General features: G+C 35.7%; 1 protein-coding gene across 1 annotated transcript in view; it reads left to right on the top strand.

Annotated features, from left to right (window-relative positions):
* LOC108976715 overlaps positions 1–18333 on the top strand; it is a 28194-nt gene extending 9861 nt beyond the window's left edge. Inside the window, exons 2-6 of the mRNA XM_018945977.1 lie at positions 1517–2042; positions 9392–9553; positions 13177–13384; positions 15642–15837; positions 15954–18333. Of these exons, the coding sequence (XP_018801522.1) occupies positions 1851–2042; positions 9392–9553; positions 13177–13384; positions 15642–15837; positions 15954–16146 (951 nt within the window). The 5' untranslated portion in view covers positions 1517–1850 and the 3' untranslated portion in view covers positions 16147–18333. The remainder of the gene's footprint in view (positions 1–1516; positions 2043–9391; positions 9554–13176; positions 13385–15641; positions 15838–15953) is intronic.
* The last annotated feature ends 286 nt before the right edge of the window (positions 18334–18619 follow it).

The raw sequence follows: 18619 nt of genomic DNA, 5'->3' as shown, positions 1-18619 counted from the left end.
GTGAAAATTTTGCAACATTTTCTTTTTATCACAACTATATAAAATCGAAAAAAAATCCTTCGTCCAAGTCATTAAGAATTGTACTATCCTTTGGAAATCTAAGCAAACAGACAACTTAAGCTTTTTTTTTTTTTTTGGTGACTATCGGCCTTGGAAGTGGTTGGAGGTGGTTCATTTTTTAGACCGTGATCTCTTGCATTTTAAATTCTTGTAAGTAACTCACTTTTCGTCTACAGTAACAATGATCTTCCAACATGGATCACTTCTTTGATGTTTGATAAACAAATCAAAGTCGATGAAGCAAATTTCGTTCTGTAAGAACATGTGGAACTCCCATGTAATCCCTCGAATTTAATTCTATACGTCGCATTTGCTTGTGAACGGTCATGTTAGACAAATTTAATCTTTTTATACGACGATTTGCAGCGACCAACGACTTTATATTATCCACATCGGCTTTCAACTTTTCCGCAAATAGCGTCACTAACACCAAATAAATTTAATATCGTTGGGAACATTCTCGTACACGGATTTTAGAAAACGTATAACGGTTCGATGGTTGTTTTTGAAAGGGAAATCGCCCATTGAAATCAAAAAGTTCTTGGATGATGTATATAGTAACTCTTCGCATTTCATGGCGAGGTTCAAAAATGTGTTTAATAGATGTAAATTATGTCGCACCAATTAAAAATGCCGGAAAAAGTGAGACTGTAGGAATATCAATAGGCCATATCCTGCATGAAGTATTCGACATGAGAACGCTGTCAGCGCTATGGAAGCCGGGTGCTACCATGAGTTTACTTCATAGCTGTGTTGGACACTGTTTAAGTGCAATATGAAGATGTTTTTATGTCGTTTCGTAACTACCTAGGAAACATTTAGCCACTGTAACCACAGGTATACACTAAAGCCCAAGAAAAGTCGAAAGTGTAGAACCAGCATACCTGCATCGAAGGAGTCGAAGATTGTCCTATCGGCCGGAAATTTGATAAATACCGTTTTCTATCACTCACAAGATGTTATCTACATACGTCGATTACCTGAGATGGCCCCCTCTGATAAAGAATAAAGTGCTATTCAAACATGATAATGCAACGGACCACAGAAAACTTCAATTATCCCGAAATACAGAGAGAAATATTTCAAAAATATATATTTTATATAAAAGCAGTGTTTTAATAAAAACTTCTATTACCAGTGCAAATGTGATCAAAAGACAATCGTATAAAAAAAAAATATATGTGCCTGGTCTACGAAAAAGGAGCTAACGTGCGAAAACTAGTTTATGACTTTTTAGATTCTATCACGTGAAAAATCATCTCATCTTCCATTCGAATCAACTAAGATTTTTTGACACCTAAGCCCCCTTTCCTTAGACCAGGTCACATATATCTATATTTATTTCTTAACGAACAATATAATTAATAAACTAACCTCAAAATGCTGATTTTGAATTTTCAGATATCAAACAAAACTAATTATATAATATAAATATTTATGTATGTATAATTTTCAGAATATACGGCAACCGTTAAATATTAATCGCATGTGTTACATCAACGGCTGCAAGCGAGTACCAACCATGTAAAACTAAATATAGACTAACGAACTTTTAGTTCATTTCCAAATTCAACGCCACGCTGTAAATATGTAGTATGTAGTGTAAAGTAATATTTATGAAGAGATGAGTAACCACTATCGTACAAAAATTAAAAATAAATTCGTACCTGAGAAGCATTGCAATAAATGAATGCTAAGTGAAAAGTACAAGTGATCAGAGGGACGAAGCGACGTTGTTGTTATGCAAGAAATAGTGTTTAGTTTTTTAATGAAACTTTGTTATCATAAAAATGGCCATCAATATACTAGATTATGACCATTACGCAATCAGTGCGATTGTCACGGTCAGCATGCAGATTTTATTTTTCCTGATTAACTCCATTTTGCAAATGGACAAGCTGACAGATTTCGCCGGTGGTGTTAATTTTATTATAATATCGCTGCTTACCTTCTTTCTGGGGCAAATTGACAGACCATCAAAGGTGAGTGTTTACAAAGAAATTATTAATAAATATATATATACATAAGTATAAGTATATTTGATATATAGTATCCGTATATATGGATCATTCCATCCGAAATCAAGATTCAAAAGCTTTTTCGTACAAAACACTTTTTTTGTGTTTATTGAAGCAAAATATTGGACACGTATTTTTTATTTCGACTCAATAAAATTTCATTATAAAAATAACTAGTCAGTCTATTGTTTGCGATTTATTCGCAGCTATCCAACGAGATATACATTATGAAAAAAAAAACACCCGGAAATCCTAATTACATTCTCCGACCCCTTCAACTGATGAAAATATTAAAAAAGGTATGTGGTGTTTGAAACCCCTAAGTGTTAGAAAGATGGCAAGAGAGCTCGCCATCTCTCGCGAGTTGTTGTGGATATTTTGGATATGAAACGCGTTCAACTCGTCCCGATAAAGCAGATTTTTTTTTTTTTTTTTCAAAAATAGCAGCCAAAAAGGCTATGAATACTATCCATATGATTTTTTCTTGTTCCCCAAACTGAATTTGCCGCTCCGTGTAACCTGGACTATTTAGTTTGGAAGTTTATTACAATTTGTTGGATCTACCATTTGTCGGTTAGTGTCAAATCACGAATAACAAGCCAAAACATTTAAAATTCGTACTTGTCTGCTTGATAGATCGAAGTAGAGTATTATGCGATAATCCATTGAAGGAGCAATCCGTTAACGATGTCTTTTTAATCTTATAATTTCGATAGATACTTTCAAGTACAATGCATTCAGTAGTTAGGCTATTGTATTTGTAAAATTTAATACACATCTTACAATATATGTATGTACCTTTAGTATATTTACTATATGTACACAAACAATTTGTATATTCTGATACAATACGTGTGCCATGTAGGATAAGATATATGTACATACACCAAGCAAACATTTTTATGACAGAAAATACTTTTTGGATGGTCAATGTAACGTTTTTTAATACACTTGACACATAGTATATTATCTAAATACAACCCTTTTTCACAGCACAGAAGTATCCAGTCCATTTATGAATGATGACTTTAACAGTGTTTTAATTGAAGTCTACTGGAAATGAAAATGCTTCAGTCTAGCATATATAATATTTTTCAGTTAAGCCTTTTTCCCATAAACACACTAATGCGAAAATTTAACAAAACTAATTTGATAGTCTAATTTTAAGCATCAATGAGCCTTAATTATTTTGTTTATGTAGTAATGTTGTTTTTGCATTGTTCGCACAACGTCTGGTTGTAACAGCCTAATTAGTAAACGATTGATAATTGGATTAGTTCAATGACTGCGCAGGCATACCTACAGAGGCTTATTAATGGTTAGGTTGAGAGCGTTCTTTAGAACAGTAGAGTGCTGTTAATTGAGCTTAAAAATTTTCAGGTTTTGTTTGTCGGGTCATAAAAGAGAAAGTGGAATGTTTTGGGAACTTTCTTCTCTGATTTAAGGTACTGATCAACGCATCAGATAGATTGTTAGACTGTTTCAGCTGTTAAGTGAACTTTACTCAACGTCGTTTTTGCAAAAGTTTCTGGTCTTATGATACGAGTTTAACCTTGATACGCTTCATATCCAAAACATTCATCAAAATTTATTGAGTTGGTCTATAAGAGATGTTAAGATCCACTGCTATTTTTCTGCTGCCAATAAGACGGTTTTCAAGAAAAGCTTTGTTTTAACTTTTTCGATGTTAACTTCTATCAACAGAGGTGGAAGGACGACTCAATTGATTTCGCCACCGTAACTGAATGCTTTGTGCCACTCAAATACTTGTGTTAATGATACAGCAGACTCCCCAAAACACTTCTGCCGCATTTTCAACGACTCCGTAGCCATGATTCAATTGGAAACACAATATTTCAAAAAATTTCGTTGTTAAACTTTTTCCATGGTAAAAATTGTGAGACAAATTGTGACTATTATAAACAAATAGCATTCAAACACATCTAGGGAAAAATCTTCAGACCAGCCCAGGTTTCACTCTACTTAGAGCTTGCTGAGATCTGATTTGTAAGGTCTGATGATGTATGCATATACATATTTCCCTTGCGATGTCTTGCGATTGTCCAGGTCGAGTGGATTGCTTGCTTCACTACCAGTGGGCGAATCGAAGATTTAAGTCCCGCGTAAATAATAAAACCAACAAATCGTTTCTCTAAAAAGAAAATCTGTCAGAGTATTTGCATACCACTCACTGGAAACCCTTCTCCTATTTCCTAATAAAAAGTTTATTGGGTATACAGCTTATGCGAGTTAGTTAGTCATGAGACATCGCTGATTTCCGGATACAAGCCCCCTACAATACACGACAGCATCTTCATCACATTTCAAGTAGCCTTTGAAACTTGTGCCTAGTTGTGGTTATGGATGTCGCCGTAGAAGGCGTAATGTATGCTCAGTTGCATTTCGAGGATGTCTCTTGTGTCAAGAGAGCTGACAGTTTTTATCTGCGCTCAAAGTGATGCATGTACGTAAGTCAACCTGTATGCGTCTACACATGACGAAAGTGCACATCATGTACATATGACATATTTATATACGTTTGTGTATATATGTATAAATTTTTGCATACAGGCATAGTCTATAAACTCTTAAGTCCTCAATGTTAGCTTGTCAGTGACGCTTTGCCTTTGACCCTCTGAGGAAATCGTTATATGCGCAACAACGAATATTCCTCAAACAAAACGCTCGTTAATCAATACACACACATTCACATAAATACACGCAATAAATAGTTGCAAGCTTAGTTCTCAATTGTCAATACAATGTTTGGGGCGTTTGGTGCATTCTATGTCACCAGGTACGCCTTTATGCCTCGCTTTGTGGTTGTGTGTAAGCGCATATATGTATGCATGCGGTGTGTGTGTATGCGTAAGTGGCTGGTGTGAACTTGGTACATTCAGGAAGTGGGCATATTTTGATGTCACTAACAATGCATAATTGCAACGATTCGCAACGCTGACTCAACTGGCAATTAAACACTTGTTCAAGGTCTCTCTAGTGCCACAGTTTCCTTCGTCAATGTCAGGGCCGTGGCCTTTCAACCGGCCGGGTAGCCACAACAAATTTGCAAACGAAAATTTATTTAACTTTTAGTCTACTGAATTCTCTAAAATTGTTGCAAATTTCATTTGATTTACTGCGGAAAGTTTTAAAGGCACCTTGTGCTTGTTGCCTCTTAAGGACTTAATGGCTTTGTTAGCATGCCGAAAATATTTATATTTGTGTATTAGAATATTTGTAAAATATTGGTGTAATTTCCCCTGTTTATACACATGCCTTGTTCTCTAATGCTAAGTACAATATCACATGTTCGCAAGCGCTGGAGAACCTTAAGAAAGGTCAGTGGTTGTAGCTAGTTAGCATTGCTCAGCAAGTTTGTTTTGTATGTAAGATATACTATATTTCTAGCAATTTCTGTAAATAAAACTGACTTCTAGGCCTATTCCAGTTAATTTATATATCTATAAATATTTATGTAAATAAATTGTACCCTTACCCTATGGTTGCATCGATTGACTATGAGTAGACACGTTTCTAGTGAATTAATAGCAGCACATGTTACCTCCTATTTCTACAACAACTTTGCTCAACATCGTGCTCGCTTATAAACATGCTTCCGTTGTAGTGCTTGTTTCCGAATTCTTGAATGCAAGCGGATATTGACAGCAAGCTGTGAGCCAAATGTTTTTTATTCTACACCATATGCCGAACAATACTATTTTACTGAGTTGCTGTATGGTTTCTGTATCGAACTCTTTAGAGGTTCGGTGATTTAATGTTTGTGTTGTATAACATTTTCTTATAGACTACTTACATCACATTCAATAGAGTTGTGACTATTGAAATATTTGAATTTAGTTGAATGTTTTAGTAAAAAGAATCAATAACTATTAGGTTTTTCGAAACCACTACAAGCGGACCATCTAGTGTCTTCTCTAGGACAGGACTGTCATGGCGAAGTTGGGCAATACCCAGGCATTACGAAAGGCTTATAGAGACAGCCGCAAGGTCCAGTTCTGTCTCCGTTACTCTGGAAATTAGTAGTGAATGACCTAATGAAAGATCTCGACAGACGAAGCTGTTGTTACGTTCAGATGGTGTTGCTCTCATAGATAAAGGGAAATTCCTACATTACGAGTTAACAAAATGGTATCACATTGTACGGAAAGAAGCGGCTTAACTGTAAATCCAAATAAAACTGAACTGGTTTCATTTACCAGGAGTTATAAACTCTCACAAGCACCTCCCGCTCTCGATTTCAGCTTGTCAAAAAAGTGCATGAACCTTATTCTTGATAGAAAGCTGTCATGGAAGCCCAATGTTGGAGAGAGGGGGTGATGAACACAGTGATTACCTTATATCGTTGTAAAAGACCTTTTAAGAAGCGATGGGGTGTCTCTTTTTTTTACGAAAGTTTAATTAAGCCAATACGGTTCAATGGTGTATTTGGCTTTATCGAGGCGCTCGTTAAAGCCACACTCACTACAGAGCTAGACTCCTCGTGGCAGTGTTATGACGGGAGCACTCAATCAACTTTTGTTTCAGACTGCCAGACCACAGTAGTATCTTTTAAGCAGAGTTCTGTTAGGAAGGTAAGCAACCACTCTGACAGAAGAGCTATTATACATTCCTTGAGATCACTCAGGTTATCATACTTTCTACGAACGCGGCTAATTTTCTGGAATTGATATTAACCTCTCTCGACTGTCTTTGAAGGCTTTGTACCACTCGTTGGTTTTTGAAACACCGTAAGCCTTTTTCAATATTCGAACCGATTCCGAACACGAAATTTTAAGTAGATTTAAGTAGAGAACTAGTTCATCGCCGCTGTCTCCTTTTACTAGTCCATACCTCTGACTCAGTTATTTGTTACTTCAAGTTTTGATATGGTGAATTGTCTCATTGGAGGTGGAGAAATTAGGAAGTTTTATTTTTAATTTTACGTTTGCTTTTACTTAGCTATAACTTCAGATTGTGTACACCTGTCTGTTTTCCCACGAGTCTCTACGTGAACGTACATATTCGTGACGTACAATTCTTATTTTAAAATAAGTCTGTCTCGGTAATGGTCTTGGTTGCGGTTGCGCCGCGCATGCAATGTAAACATACAAATGTATTTATGTATGTAAGTACATTTGTATATTTATTGCTTATGTGTGTAAATGAGTGTTAAATTCTTCCATTTGCGGCCCAACTTCGGCCTGTACGTGTTGCTATATTAATGCAATTGCTTTCGTAATTTTTTTATAAAGGGTACATCGTTTAATGGCATGATAAAAGTGGCCTTGTCCTTTACGAAGTACCGAGTCAACAGTTTGTGTTTTTTATTGATTCTATAAAAAATATAAAATAATGCATTCCGCGAAATTGAGTTCAACAAAAGTAAATCGAACAATATTTTTTTTTACATATACATATATTAATAGTAATATTTGTTGTATAACGTCACCCTTTATTTTAGCAGTCTTTGATTTTACCGTTAAAGTGTGCATTTGTCAGATAAAAAGTGTAGGAAATTGCCCCAAATGGCAGAACACAATACAATTTACGTCGGCAACCATAACCGTAATTTGTTTTAACCAAAGGAGAGCCGAAGTTGGTGTGGGTTGCCATTTGGCTTACCTGTACAAGTACAATTGGCATACTACTAGGCGCAAGGCCTACACTTACTAAATTTATCTGCTTGGAAACAACATCGGGAGCACGTGTCCAAAGCGGCTTTTATGATTACACACGCTATTGGAGTTGACATTCGGTTTGGTTATGCTCGTATATAAATTGTTTTATGCTCGTTCAATGAGCACAAATATATTTATGATATTCACAATTATATTTCTACACGGTATATTATTAGTTACCTTATTATTGTAATTCAATTATTATGTACAGTTTTATTGTGTACGCATATAAAGGTAATGGAATTGGGTGGGACCGGGGCCAGCATTATTTGTTACTTAATGCAGTTTCCAAGTACCTTATACTTATTTTCAACTTATTTTATAAGGGTGCCTACTAGTGAAGGCAAATACGTGAATCAGATCCGAAAGCGTTCAGATCCTACATACATATATCGGTGCATGGCTGCATGTGGGGCTAAAGAAATGCACAAGACTACCCAAATAACAATTATATAACTTTCATAAAATCTTGCTAATAGTGAAAAATATGGAAATATGAAAAATTAACTTAAGAAACAGCAGCAATAATCAATTTCTTTTCATAATATTTCTCTTAGGGAATTACATGGGTAAAAAACAAATTTTTTTTTTTAATTTTTTCAATTATTAAATTTTTGGAAAAAAATATTTTAAACTGAGCCATTGTGACGCCATTTCCGGTGAACCCTCGGAAAAAGGATGCAACCGCGTTGACAGGATAAAGTTAAGATTTTAACTTAGAACTTGGACGAAGAAAAAAAAACTGAAAATTGGAGTTTTGCAGACATTAAAGAAATGAAAATTTCGTCACTTTTTCCGTCCAATTCGTTAAGAATTGTATCTCAAAGACCGGTGTAAAATTTCATGAAAACCTGTTGAGTAGTTCTTGGGAAATTTTGCCAACTTATCACGAAAACACAGTTTCAAGAAAACCGCATTTAAGCACGGCGCACTTAGCCTCAAATTCTCAAGGCTGTATTTCCGGAACTTGAATCAACTTGAAAAATTAGTATAATATTCACGAGGTGTTGTAAAATTTAATAAGACAATAAAAAAAATTATTTTTTAAACCTCTAAACCAATGTAGCCCCTTAAGAATCATACAGATTTAAGAAATCGCCCTCTAGATGGTCCGATAACTTCTTAGCTTTATGGTGATTTATCTAGTTTTTTATCATAGTCTGCTTCCAGCAACGATTCAACTTTTCTAACCCGTCCAAGAAATACAGTCCTAAAACCTGCAAAGTACGCCTCTGTGGCGTCAAAAATCTTCTAATTCGACAAAAGTTTGTGCCCGGCGAGTTTCCAGTTAGTTAACAAAAGCACGTCACAGTTCATAGCCTAATTCGTTGCCTTTACTAGGGAGTTCCATGTAGACCACATTCTGTGTTTCTCAGAAAGCGTTGACCACACTCTTTTTGTGCGATAGAATAGTCTTCAAACTGCTACTGGGCATGATTATCTGTGTATTTTACTGTTTCGTGTTCCTAGACCTCTGTTATCTGCCAGTGGATCCAAATTGAGCCTAAACATGGTCTCAGAGTTGTGCTTGTTGATTTAAAAGATATATTTTTACACAGTATTTAAAGAATGCGACCCAATTAGTAAGAATAATAATATCATGCATCTTTCTCATCATTTTTTTTTTATTTTCAGGCGTACGACAGTCGACAACTTATGGTTACCCTATTCGTTTGTCTCTGGGGTGCACGTCTTTCTGGATATCTGCTGTATCGCATAATTAAATTGGGTCGCGATAAACAGTTCGAAGATACAAGACGCAACATAATCAGATACGCGGTTTTCTGGACGTTTCAAGTGAGTACAGCTGCATGAGAGAATCTTTAGTATTTCAATACCATTTCTTACTAACAATAATTATTGACAAATACGTAAATATGTATAGTTGACAATAAGCAGATATTAGCGCGTGATATACTTATGTCAATTTGTTTTTATTTTTAACCTTCACGAACAAAAATTGATTACTCCAATGGAACACGTCAAGCCACAAATGATTTGAAATCCAATAAAATGCGGACAAAGCAATGAGATTGATTGGAAAGCGATTTACGGTTAAACGTACCATTATCCGGTTTTATTTATGCATACATATGTATAGATGTATGTATGTGGATAATTATATTCGATTATTTAAACGTATATATATTGCGATGTAGAAGCCAAGGCAGTTCTCAAAGGCTAGGGTGGGTAGGAAGTTTTTATACTGATTACATTAGTTTACGATTATTTTGCGATTGTGATGGTAGAGGCTGTTTCTTGCTAAAGCATTGCTAAAACATCCCAAGATGTTTAAGAAATCTTATCTTAACGCGTGGAATTATTTTGTTGTAGTCAAGGGATGCCGGGGTAAAAACACCACCATTTACTAAAATCACAAAAATAGCAGGAAGTGAAGGAAGATGTTTGAACTCAAATTCGTAATCTTGACACTTCAAATACTCCACAGACCTCTTAGCACATCACTTGTTTCTTTTTCTTCACAATTTTTAAGTAGTTTTATTGACAAGAAGGTACTGAATATTGTCTAGTAAAAAGGAATCCATTATTTTTGCATTAAATTGAAGGTATTTTCTAGGTCAAATACACACCGTTTTGTTCGATAACATTTTGCCATTTTCAAGATATTTTCATAATGTCATTCATTCAGAAATCCTCGTACTTATTGGAAAAAAATGGGGCATTAAATTTCCATAAGCTTCTCTTGAGGGGAATTTTTCACAAGCAAAATCATTCGTCATATAGAGAAACAGTTAGTAACTGATGCTAGGTTCAGCAAATGCAAATGCATAACAACCTCGAAACCAAGTACCTGGAGTTAACCCAGCCTTAGCCATATGTGCATATGTTCACCGCGTTTTGGCCACCGTTTTCGCTTGAATAAACTAAGTTTTCCAACGGTTATTTGTGAATGTTCAGCTTCTGGGTAGTGGAACGCATCATCGATAAGAACTGTAAAAAATAGAGTATTTTATTTTTGTTTCTGTCCATTGTTGACGCATGGTCGTTATCAAAAAACTGTTTCAGAAGTCTTATTAATATAAACTATTTTTCTAACGCCATCTAGTGTAACCCGCTCGCTCTTATATAATATAAGGCGAGATATATATTATAAAAATAAAGGCATATATTGGGAAAATAATGAATTTCTTTTTACCAGATCTTTATATTGTAGTCGAAATGTTAATCCAAAAGTCATATATTACTAGATGGCTTCACCTCGTTTGCTGGGGAAGATTCCCTTATATCAAATTAAAGTTCAGGTTCTTTGACTTTTATTCATTTAATAACGAATGTCAGTGTTAATCCTTGCACTTTAAAAAATAATACGCTACTTGGAGTCCTAATTTATTCAAGAACCTTGCTTTTGCTCGTTTGCTGGGGAAGATTCCCTTATATCAAATTAAAGCTCAGGTTCTTTGACTTTATTCATTTAATAACGAATGTCAGTGTTAATCCTGGCACTTTAAAAAATAATAAGCTACTTGGAGTCCTAATTTATTCAAGAACCTTGCTTGTTGCCCGTCATCAAGGCGCTTACCAAAAATTGAACAAAATTTCGCCCAAGACATTTATTTTGAGAGTGTGGTTCATAAGTCCGTAAATTGAATTGAAACAAGAAAAAAACCTAAACCTCGATTGGAATGAAACTAGAATTCTGTTCACAAATTAAAAGTTGCCTAACAAGAACTTGATTTTGAGTGGTCCGATTTGAATTATTCGTTTAGAAACTTCATTGTTTTTTTTGGACAATAATCTATGTCAAATTTTCTGAAGATATATACTATATATATAAAGAGTTTGTCTATGGAAGTAATAGGACTGATTTTCTGCTACCGAACAAGCGGCTGGTCAGTTGTCTCCGAGCAACTGGAGAGACAGGACAAACATTTTCGAGCGACGTGTTTCTGTGAGTGGTGCATGACGAAAATGCAGCGTTCGTTAGGGCAAATTCGGTGTGAAACTCGATAAATCTGCGACAGAGATGTTTGATATGATTAAGCAAACTTACAAAGATGTTGATTTAGAAAGAAGTGCATTTTGGTGGCACCTGAACTTCTTGGAGGGCCAGGAAGAGGTCACTGATGAAGACCGTGCTGAGAGACTTGTGATGGAGCACTTGAACATGTGCTATGTAGGTGTGCGATCACTGCTGCCGCGAGTGGAAGTGTGCCAAGAAAATTTGAACATACTGCAGGAAGAGTCATGGACTTTTTTGTTTCTGACAGAATGGATGTAAACAGTATGCACCTCGGTTCTCAAGGCTATTCCGGAAAAAGCCTTCAGTGCCAAATTTAATGCTTGAAAATCGCGCCTATTTTGAAAGTTTTTGAAGTAACGATTGGTTCAATAAACTTTTTTAAATCGACTCAGTCCTATTCCTTTCCTGACAAACCCTGTATATTAAAATAAAAAAGTTTTATTCCAAGAAGTTGATTTGGTTTGGTAGATGGGGGTTCTTTCAAATGAGCAGCTTCTTTTGGACAAAAGGAAGTGTGAAGAATTTCAGATCTCAAAATCTGAACAACTAGATCACGCAGACAGGCGGGCATGACTAAATTAACTCAGATCGACAAACTGATGATTTATATATTTTTTATGGTTTGTTACAAACTTACCCTGTTCGGGGTATAAAAAAGTCTGCACGAGAAATTTGTAAAATTCAAGCAGAAAATGGAATAGTTCTGGAAAGTATGGGATATTAATGTTCTTTGAGTTTCAGTTTTTTAAAACTAAGCTATGCGTATGTATAACGTTACTTAAATAATAATATCAAAAATATTACAACTAATACGATTTACTGTATGCATTCCCATTGCCCCAACATTGTATTCTCGCGACTTTGATTTGTTTTTAAACAATTATAACGGTGTAATTATTTTATACTCAGTACTCAGTGGCTCTGATGGATAGTGATTTTAATGGAAAATAGTCATTGATTTTATTGCTTATGACGTGCGTAGTTTGGCTTATAATTTTCCGCGTTTACCATTAATATTCATAACCTTCCATTTCCCTGTCAATGTGGGAATATGTCCACTTGCCGCTGTCAAGGGGAAATGGCCACGCACGCAAACAGTTTGCAATGTCATTACACACAAACAAACACATGTACATGTTAATATAATGAAGTGTCTATAAATAATACAAAAATCATGGACAAAATGTTTTAGGAAAATTCGACTTATTGCTTTCATATGACAAAAAGCCTTGTTGGCTTCGTAATTTATTAATGATTAATGCGTGTAACTTCAATCAGCTGTACATATAACGGTATAGGATAGAGAAGGTTTTCTTTTTGTATGCTTTTTAATTTTATTTAGCGGAAATATCATTTATTATGATTTATTATCCTTGAATGATGAATTATGCAAAAGCTGATTTTCTATACATATTTTATTAACACTCACTCTTTACAGGCCGTTTGGGTTTATGTGGTCTCCTTACCAGTGATAATCATTAACTCGCCTCGGCATTCACAGCCAAATGCTCCCAAGACTATGACCACATTGGATTCCACTGGCACAGGAATGTTCATTGTGGGTTTGCTGGCCGAAACTTATGCGGATTTGCAGAAGTTCTCTTTTCGACAGGATCCAGCAAATCAAGGAAAATTTTGTAATGATGGTAAGTTTTTTAATTTTTATATATAAATATTTACACATAAACACAATTTTCAAAAAAACCAACCAAGAAAGTCAAGAAGGCTTTCACTAAGTAATTTCTCTTACGTGTCTTAAATTTAAATAATGAAAATATACAGTAGCTTCTATTTAGACCACCAAGCCGAGACTTATCTTTATCTTCTTTAATGGCGTAGATACTGCTTACGCGCTAATCGTAACAGCTTTTAGCTATTTGTCGCCAATTCATGATACCAAGTGCAGCCTGGTCCCTCTCCACCAGGTCTTTCAAATGAAGTGGAGGTCTTCCTCTTCCCCTGATTCCCCCGGCGTCTACTGCGTCGAATATTCTCCGCGTCGCGTCTGTCTCTTAATTCGCCAAACAATGTCGATGTCTTCGTATATCTCATACAGCTCATTGTTGCACTGCGGTATTCGCAGTGCCAATGCGCAAAGGAACATAAATCTTCCGCAGAATCTTTCTCTCGATAACTCGTAACTTTGACTCATCAGTCCATTTCTTTGTACCATTTAGCAGGATGCGGACGATGAGTGACTTGTACAGTTTGGTCTTTGTTGACCAATTGCCTACTCAGTCTCAAGTAGAACCTTTTGGGAAAAGTTATTCTGTGTCGGATTTGGTTGGTGCTAATACCTGTCTCTTATACACATCTAGATGTGTATAAGAGACAGTGCCTACTCAGTCTCAAGTAGAACCTGCTGGCAAGAGTTATTCTGCGTTAGATTTCGAGGCTGACATTGTTGTGGGTGTTAATACTGGTTCCAAGATAAATGAAATTATCTATGATTTCGAAATTATGACTGTCAACAGGGACGTGAGAGTCAAGTCCCGAATGCGACGAGTGTTTGTTTGATGACAGGAGATATTTTGTCTTGCCCTCGTTTACTACCAGACCCATTTGCTTCGCTTCCTTTTCCACGTTATTCTGCAGTAAGTGTTCGAAGATAACTTTCCGAATGGTTTGAGTATCAATTGAGACAGCACAGTTTTATGACTTTCAAAGTCATAGTGGGATTTTTGTGGTCTGATTTTGAATGCATGTCCAGCGAACTTATAGTGCACATCTCTGAGTAACAAAGCAATGTTTGATTGACCAAGTTACAGCGTTAAAATGTGAAACTTGGGATTGAAATCTCAATAAACTACTATAAAACTGACAAGACAACAATTCCTTTTCTTTACGTCGTCGATTCCGATAAAATAATAACAATTGTTGAGTCTCACCTTCATTGACTGTCAAGAAGAGTTTACTATGTAATTAATGGGAGTGACAGGAATTTATCTACTATGAGATGTTTCCAAATTTTCAATTCGGGCCTAGACTATCAACAAATAGACGGTCTGAGGTAAGCATTCGTTCAAACGCAGCCAATTTTGTTCAATAGGAGTGGACAATGCCAGACCACATTGGTAGTAACACGCCAAAAGCTCCCAAAGCCTAGTAGGGAGATTATTATGAATCCACTTTATAGTTTGGATTTGGCATCAGGTGTCTATTTCAGTCTATCATAATGGTTTATAATATAGTGGTATTATAAAATTACCCTCAAAATTACAATAAGTTATCGAACAAACGGTGCATATTTCACTTAATCATGATAAATTTCACGACGCTAAATAAAACCTTCAATTTAATGCAAAAATAATATACATATATTTACTGGATAAATATAACGTATATTTTAAGATTGTGGGTTAGTATTCTAAAGAGTCATTAAGAAAGAAAAAGTTTGCTAAAAATGTTTCGTGAGACTGAAAATGTCACAACTGGTTGACCTTGTCTTCGAAAAAAAAAATCTGAATTAAACTTTTATTCCTCATTAGCATTGTTACATTTCCCCGAAGTCTTTCCAATACACCGCATTCACATATTGTTCATAATTAATTTGTATTTTTCTGAAATCTCGCATACTTGTTTTATGCCTGTTCGCTGAAATCAACTCATTTCTGTATTCCCTGACCACTTCCTTTCATATGCTCATGCCAAGGGCGACATTCCAATTATGCATTATGCTTGTACGTATGTGGGCTTGACATTGAGTCCGTGATTTCATCACAATTCCGTATTAATTTCCTTAAATCCACATATGGACGATATACTTATGGGCAAACATATGTACATATGTACATATGTACATATTAGTAGGGAAGAATGCGTATACATAGGTATATTTTCACTCGCGCTGCGCTGTAGAGCTTCATCTTATTAAATTAACCGTAATGTATGTACATATTTCAGGTCTGTGGAGTCTATCGCGTCATCCCAATTACTTCGGCGAGGTTGTGATCTGGTGGGGTATTTTTGCCATTTCATTAAATGTTATCTCCGGTCACGAATGGGTCGCTATCGCTTCACCCATCTTCACCACTTTCATTATACTCTTCCTCTCCGGTATACCGTTGCGTGAGCGTTCGGCCGATGAGAAATATAAAGAGTAAGTAAATAACTGAAGAGCAAATACTGATAGTTTATGAGCCAATTAATTCATTGCTTACATGTTTACCGCTTTTTCTTTTAACACACACGAACACGTGCAACTTTGAAAAATAGCCAACTGGAATATCGTAAATATAAAGCGTCCACATCACCCTTAATACCCATACCGCCATCGGTGTATGTGGAAGTGCCGAGTGCATTGAAATTCATCCTGTGCTGTGAGTTTCCCATTTACGACACCATGCGCATCCAGAAGGACATCAGCCCGTATTCCTTGTCCATAGCACGTTCACACTCACACATATAGCAATCAGTTGCCCACTCGGGTAGTGGGCAACACGGCGCTGTGGGACATTCATTACAGCGACACGGCACCGACGTAGGCTCCGTACACCGCGGCCAATGCTACGGTGCTAACGGTGGCGATGCGGAGAGTCATCATAATTGTGGTGGCAGCTGTCGTAATGCACACATCAAATCGAATCCATATCAGAGTGAGTCGGGCTATGGCGGCTACACCGGTTACAACATTAACGGTAGCACGTCACAGCAACGGCATGCCAATCTCAATGCCGTACACAACACCACCGATGATGATGATGACACCGATGATGGTATTATCTATATGCCGGGGCCGTCATCGTCCAAAAAGCAGCCACACTACTTTCATGCACCCATGGTGAATGCGACAACGGCGGAGAAGAAACAGACTGTCGAACAATCGGATGGTGAGGAGCAGGTGGAGCAAGAGCTCGAGGAGGACTATGATGAGGATATACCGCCAATTGATTTGAGTAAAGCGCCGAGCATAGAAAGTTTCACGACGAAAGTGCAAACCGAGAAGGGTGTCAATGCGGACGGTGCGTCATTTACGGTAACTACAATACTGTGATCGAACAACTGTGAGTTGCAGTCATATTAAAATTACATATACATATATACCTATGTATATGCATCAGGGTGTACCTGCACTGCGTGGGAGGCCGAAACAGATATCGTATGTGTATTTCTTTAGTTCGAAATGCAATTACTGAGTGAGTATAGAATTTAATTTGTTGCACACATACCAACAACGAATGTACTTGCCAGTATTTAGAAGAGCATAAAAACAGAGAGAGAGGAAGAGGTAGTGAGGAGGTGATCCGTGCCATTTAGTGGCGTTTAAAAACCGATAAAGTATTAAATTTAATTGTGCTATTCGAAATGATTTGCGTTGTTGTGTGCAATAATGTGCCAAAGGCTAACATTTTATTTAAGTAGCTAGCAAATTTGTATGAATGTTCGCTTATAAGCTCTTTAAGTACGTAAAGGATTGCCTAGTACCAAAGAAAAATAATAAAGAAAGTCAATAGCAGACCGCTTATTCTCTGATCTCTATGCTGTAGTATGTGTGTAAAGTGCAATTTTTAACAAAAAAAAAAAAACACAAAAGGAAAATTAACTGTCTTATAACTCAATAAATCTGTACATTTGTATGTGTACTGTAACAAAACTACAGTCCAAAGCAACAAAAACAATTACAATATACTCTAAAAATGTGCCTGTCATTTGTTGCACTTGTTCAAAGTCTTTAAAATTGTTATGAAATTACGCAACCAAAATACCTAAAGGAAAAAAATAAACGAAAATGTGAAAATACTACGATGTATTAAGAGATATAGTTATGTACATGAGGGTGGTGTTTAACACTCAGTAGATAACTTATAATTTCCCAAAACTCAACTAAACTACTAAACTCAACTAAACTACTATAAGTACTACTATAAGTACCTATGCCTAAAAAATCACATGAATTTTTTAGTTACGTTTAGCGAAACATTCAATTTATTTGTCTCTATTTAAAAATATAACACTTGACCCCTGTGTCTTTAAACGCCACAAGCAGTAGGGAAACTTATTTGTTACATTTATGTACGTCGTGTTACCGTTTCAGGCGGTGTCATTGAAGAAATTTTTGTTTACAGCTTTTCAGGACCACCCTAAGGTACATACGTATATATAATATAATCAAAAATATAACTCTAGAACAACTCTAGGACAACTTGTTTTTAAAACTGCTTGTAAATAGTTCTTTACAAACATATTTGTTGTTGTTTATGTACAGTAAACTTATTTTGAATCTCTAATCGACACCTCGAGTACATTTGTCGAATATTCTATCCGGAAGTAATGAGAGTAACTAGAGAGATATGAAGAGAGAGAGAGTTGTCGAACACGCTATCAGAAAGTAATGAGAGTAAATAAGTTTTAGTTCATTATTAATATTTATTTTGATGCCTTGAAAATACTACATTAATATTTAGATTATAAATTTTATTTTTCCATCTGTTCATAAGATATTTTAAATATAAATACACTCCAAGGAAGCCTTGCAATGGTTTAAACTTAAATTAAATCTCATTGCTCCGGGAAAACATGAAATAAAAAAATTAATTGTATTCAAACTTAATTTAATCTCAGTACGTATTCATGACTCTTTAGCTCCACTACTGTCTAATACCGAATCTAACATTTTGAAACATTGGAGTATATACATATCTTAGGTAGTCAAAAATGATTTTCGTATTTCTAATCAAATTTTATCAGATTTTTTTTATAATAATAAATAAATAAATGAATATGTACCATTTTGATAGACCACTTTTTACCATTTCTCCGCTAGAGATATTATTCTATCAGTGTAAATCGAAATTTCGAAATTTCCAGAGCGAAAGCGGGCAAACCATTGTTGGCTACCCGAACTGATACATCGTCTCCATAAATTACACAAATTTCATTGG

Source organism: Bactrocera latifrons, unplaced genomic scaffold (genome assembly GCF_001853355.1).
Source record: "Bactrocera latifrons isolate USDA-ARS-PBARC rearing strain unplaced genomic scaffold, ASM185335v1 scaffold_8, whole genome shotgun sequence".
NCBI lineage: Eukaryota > Metazoa > Arthropoda > Insecta > Diptera > Tephritidae > Bactrocera > Bactrocera latifrons.
This window is presented reverse-complemented; position numbering and strand designations above follow the sequence as displayed.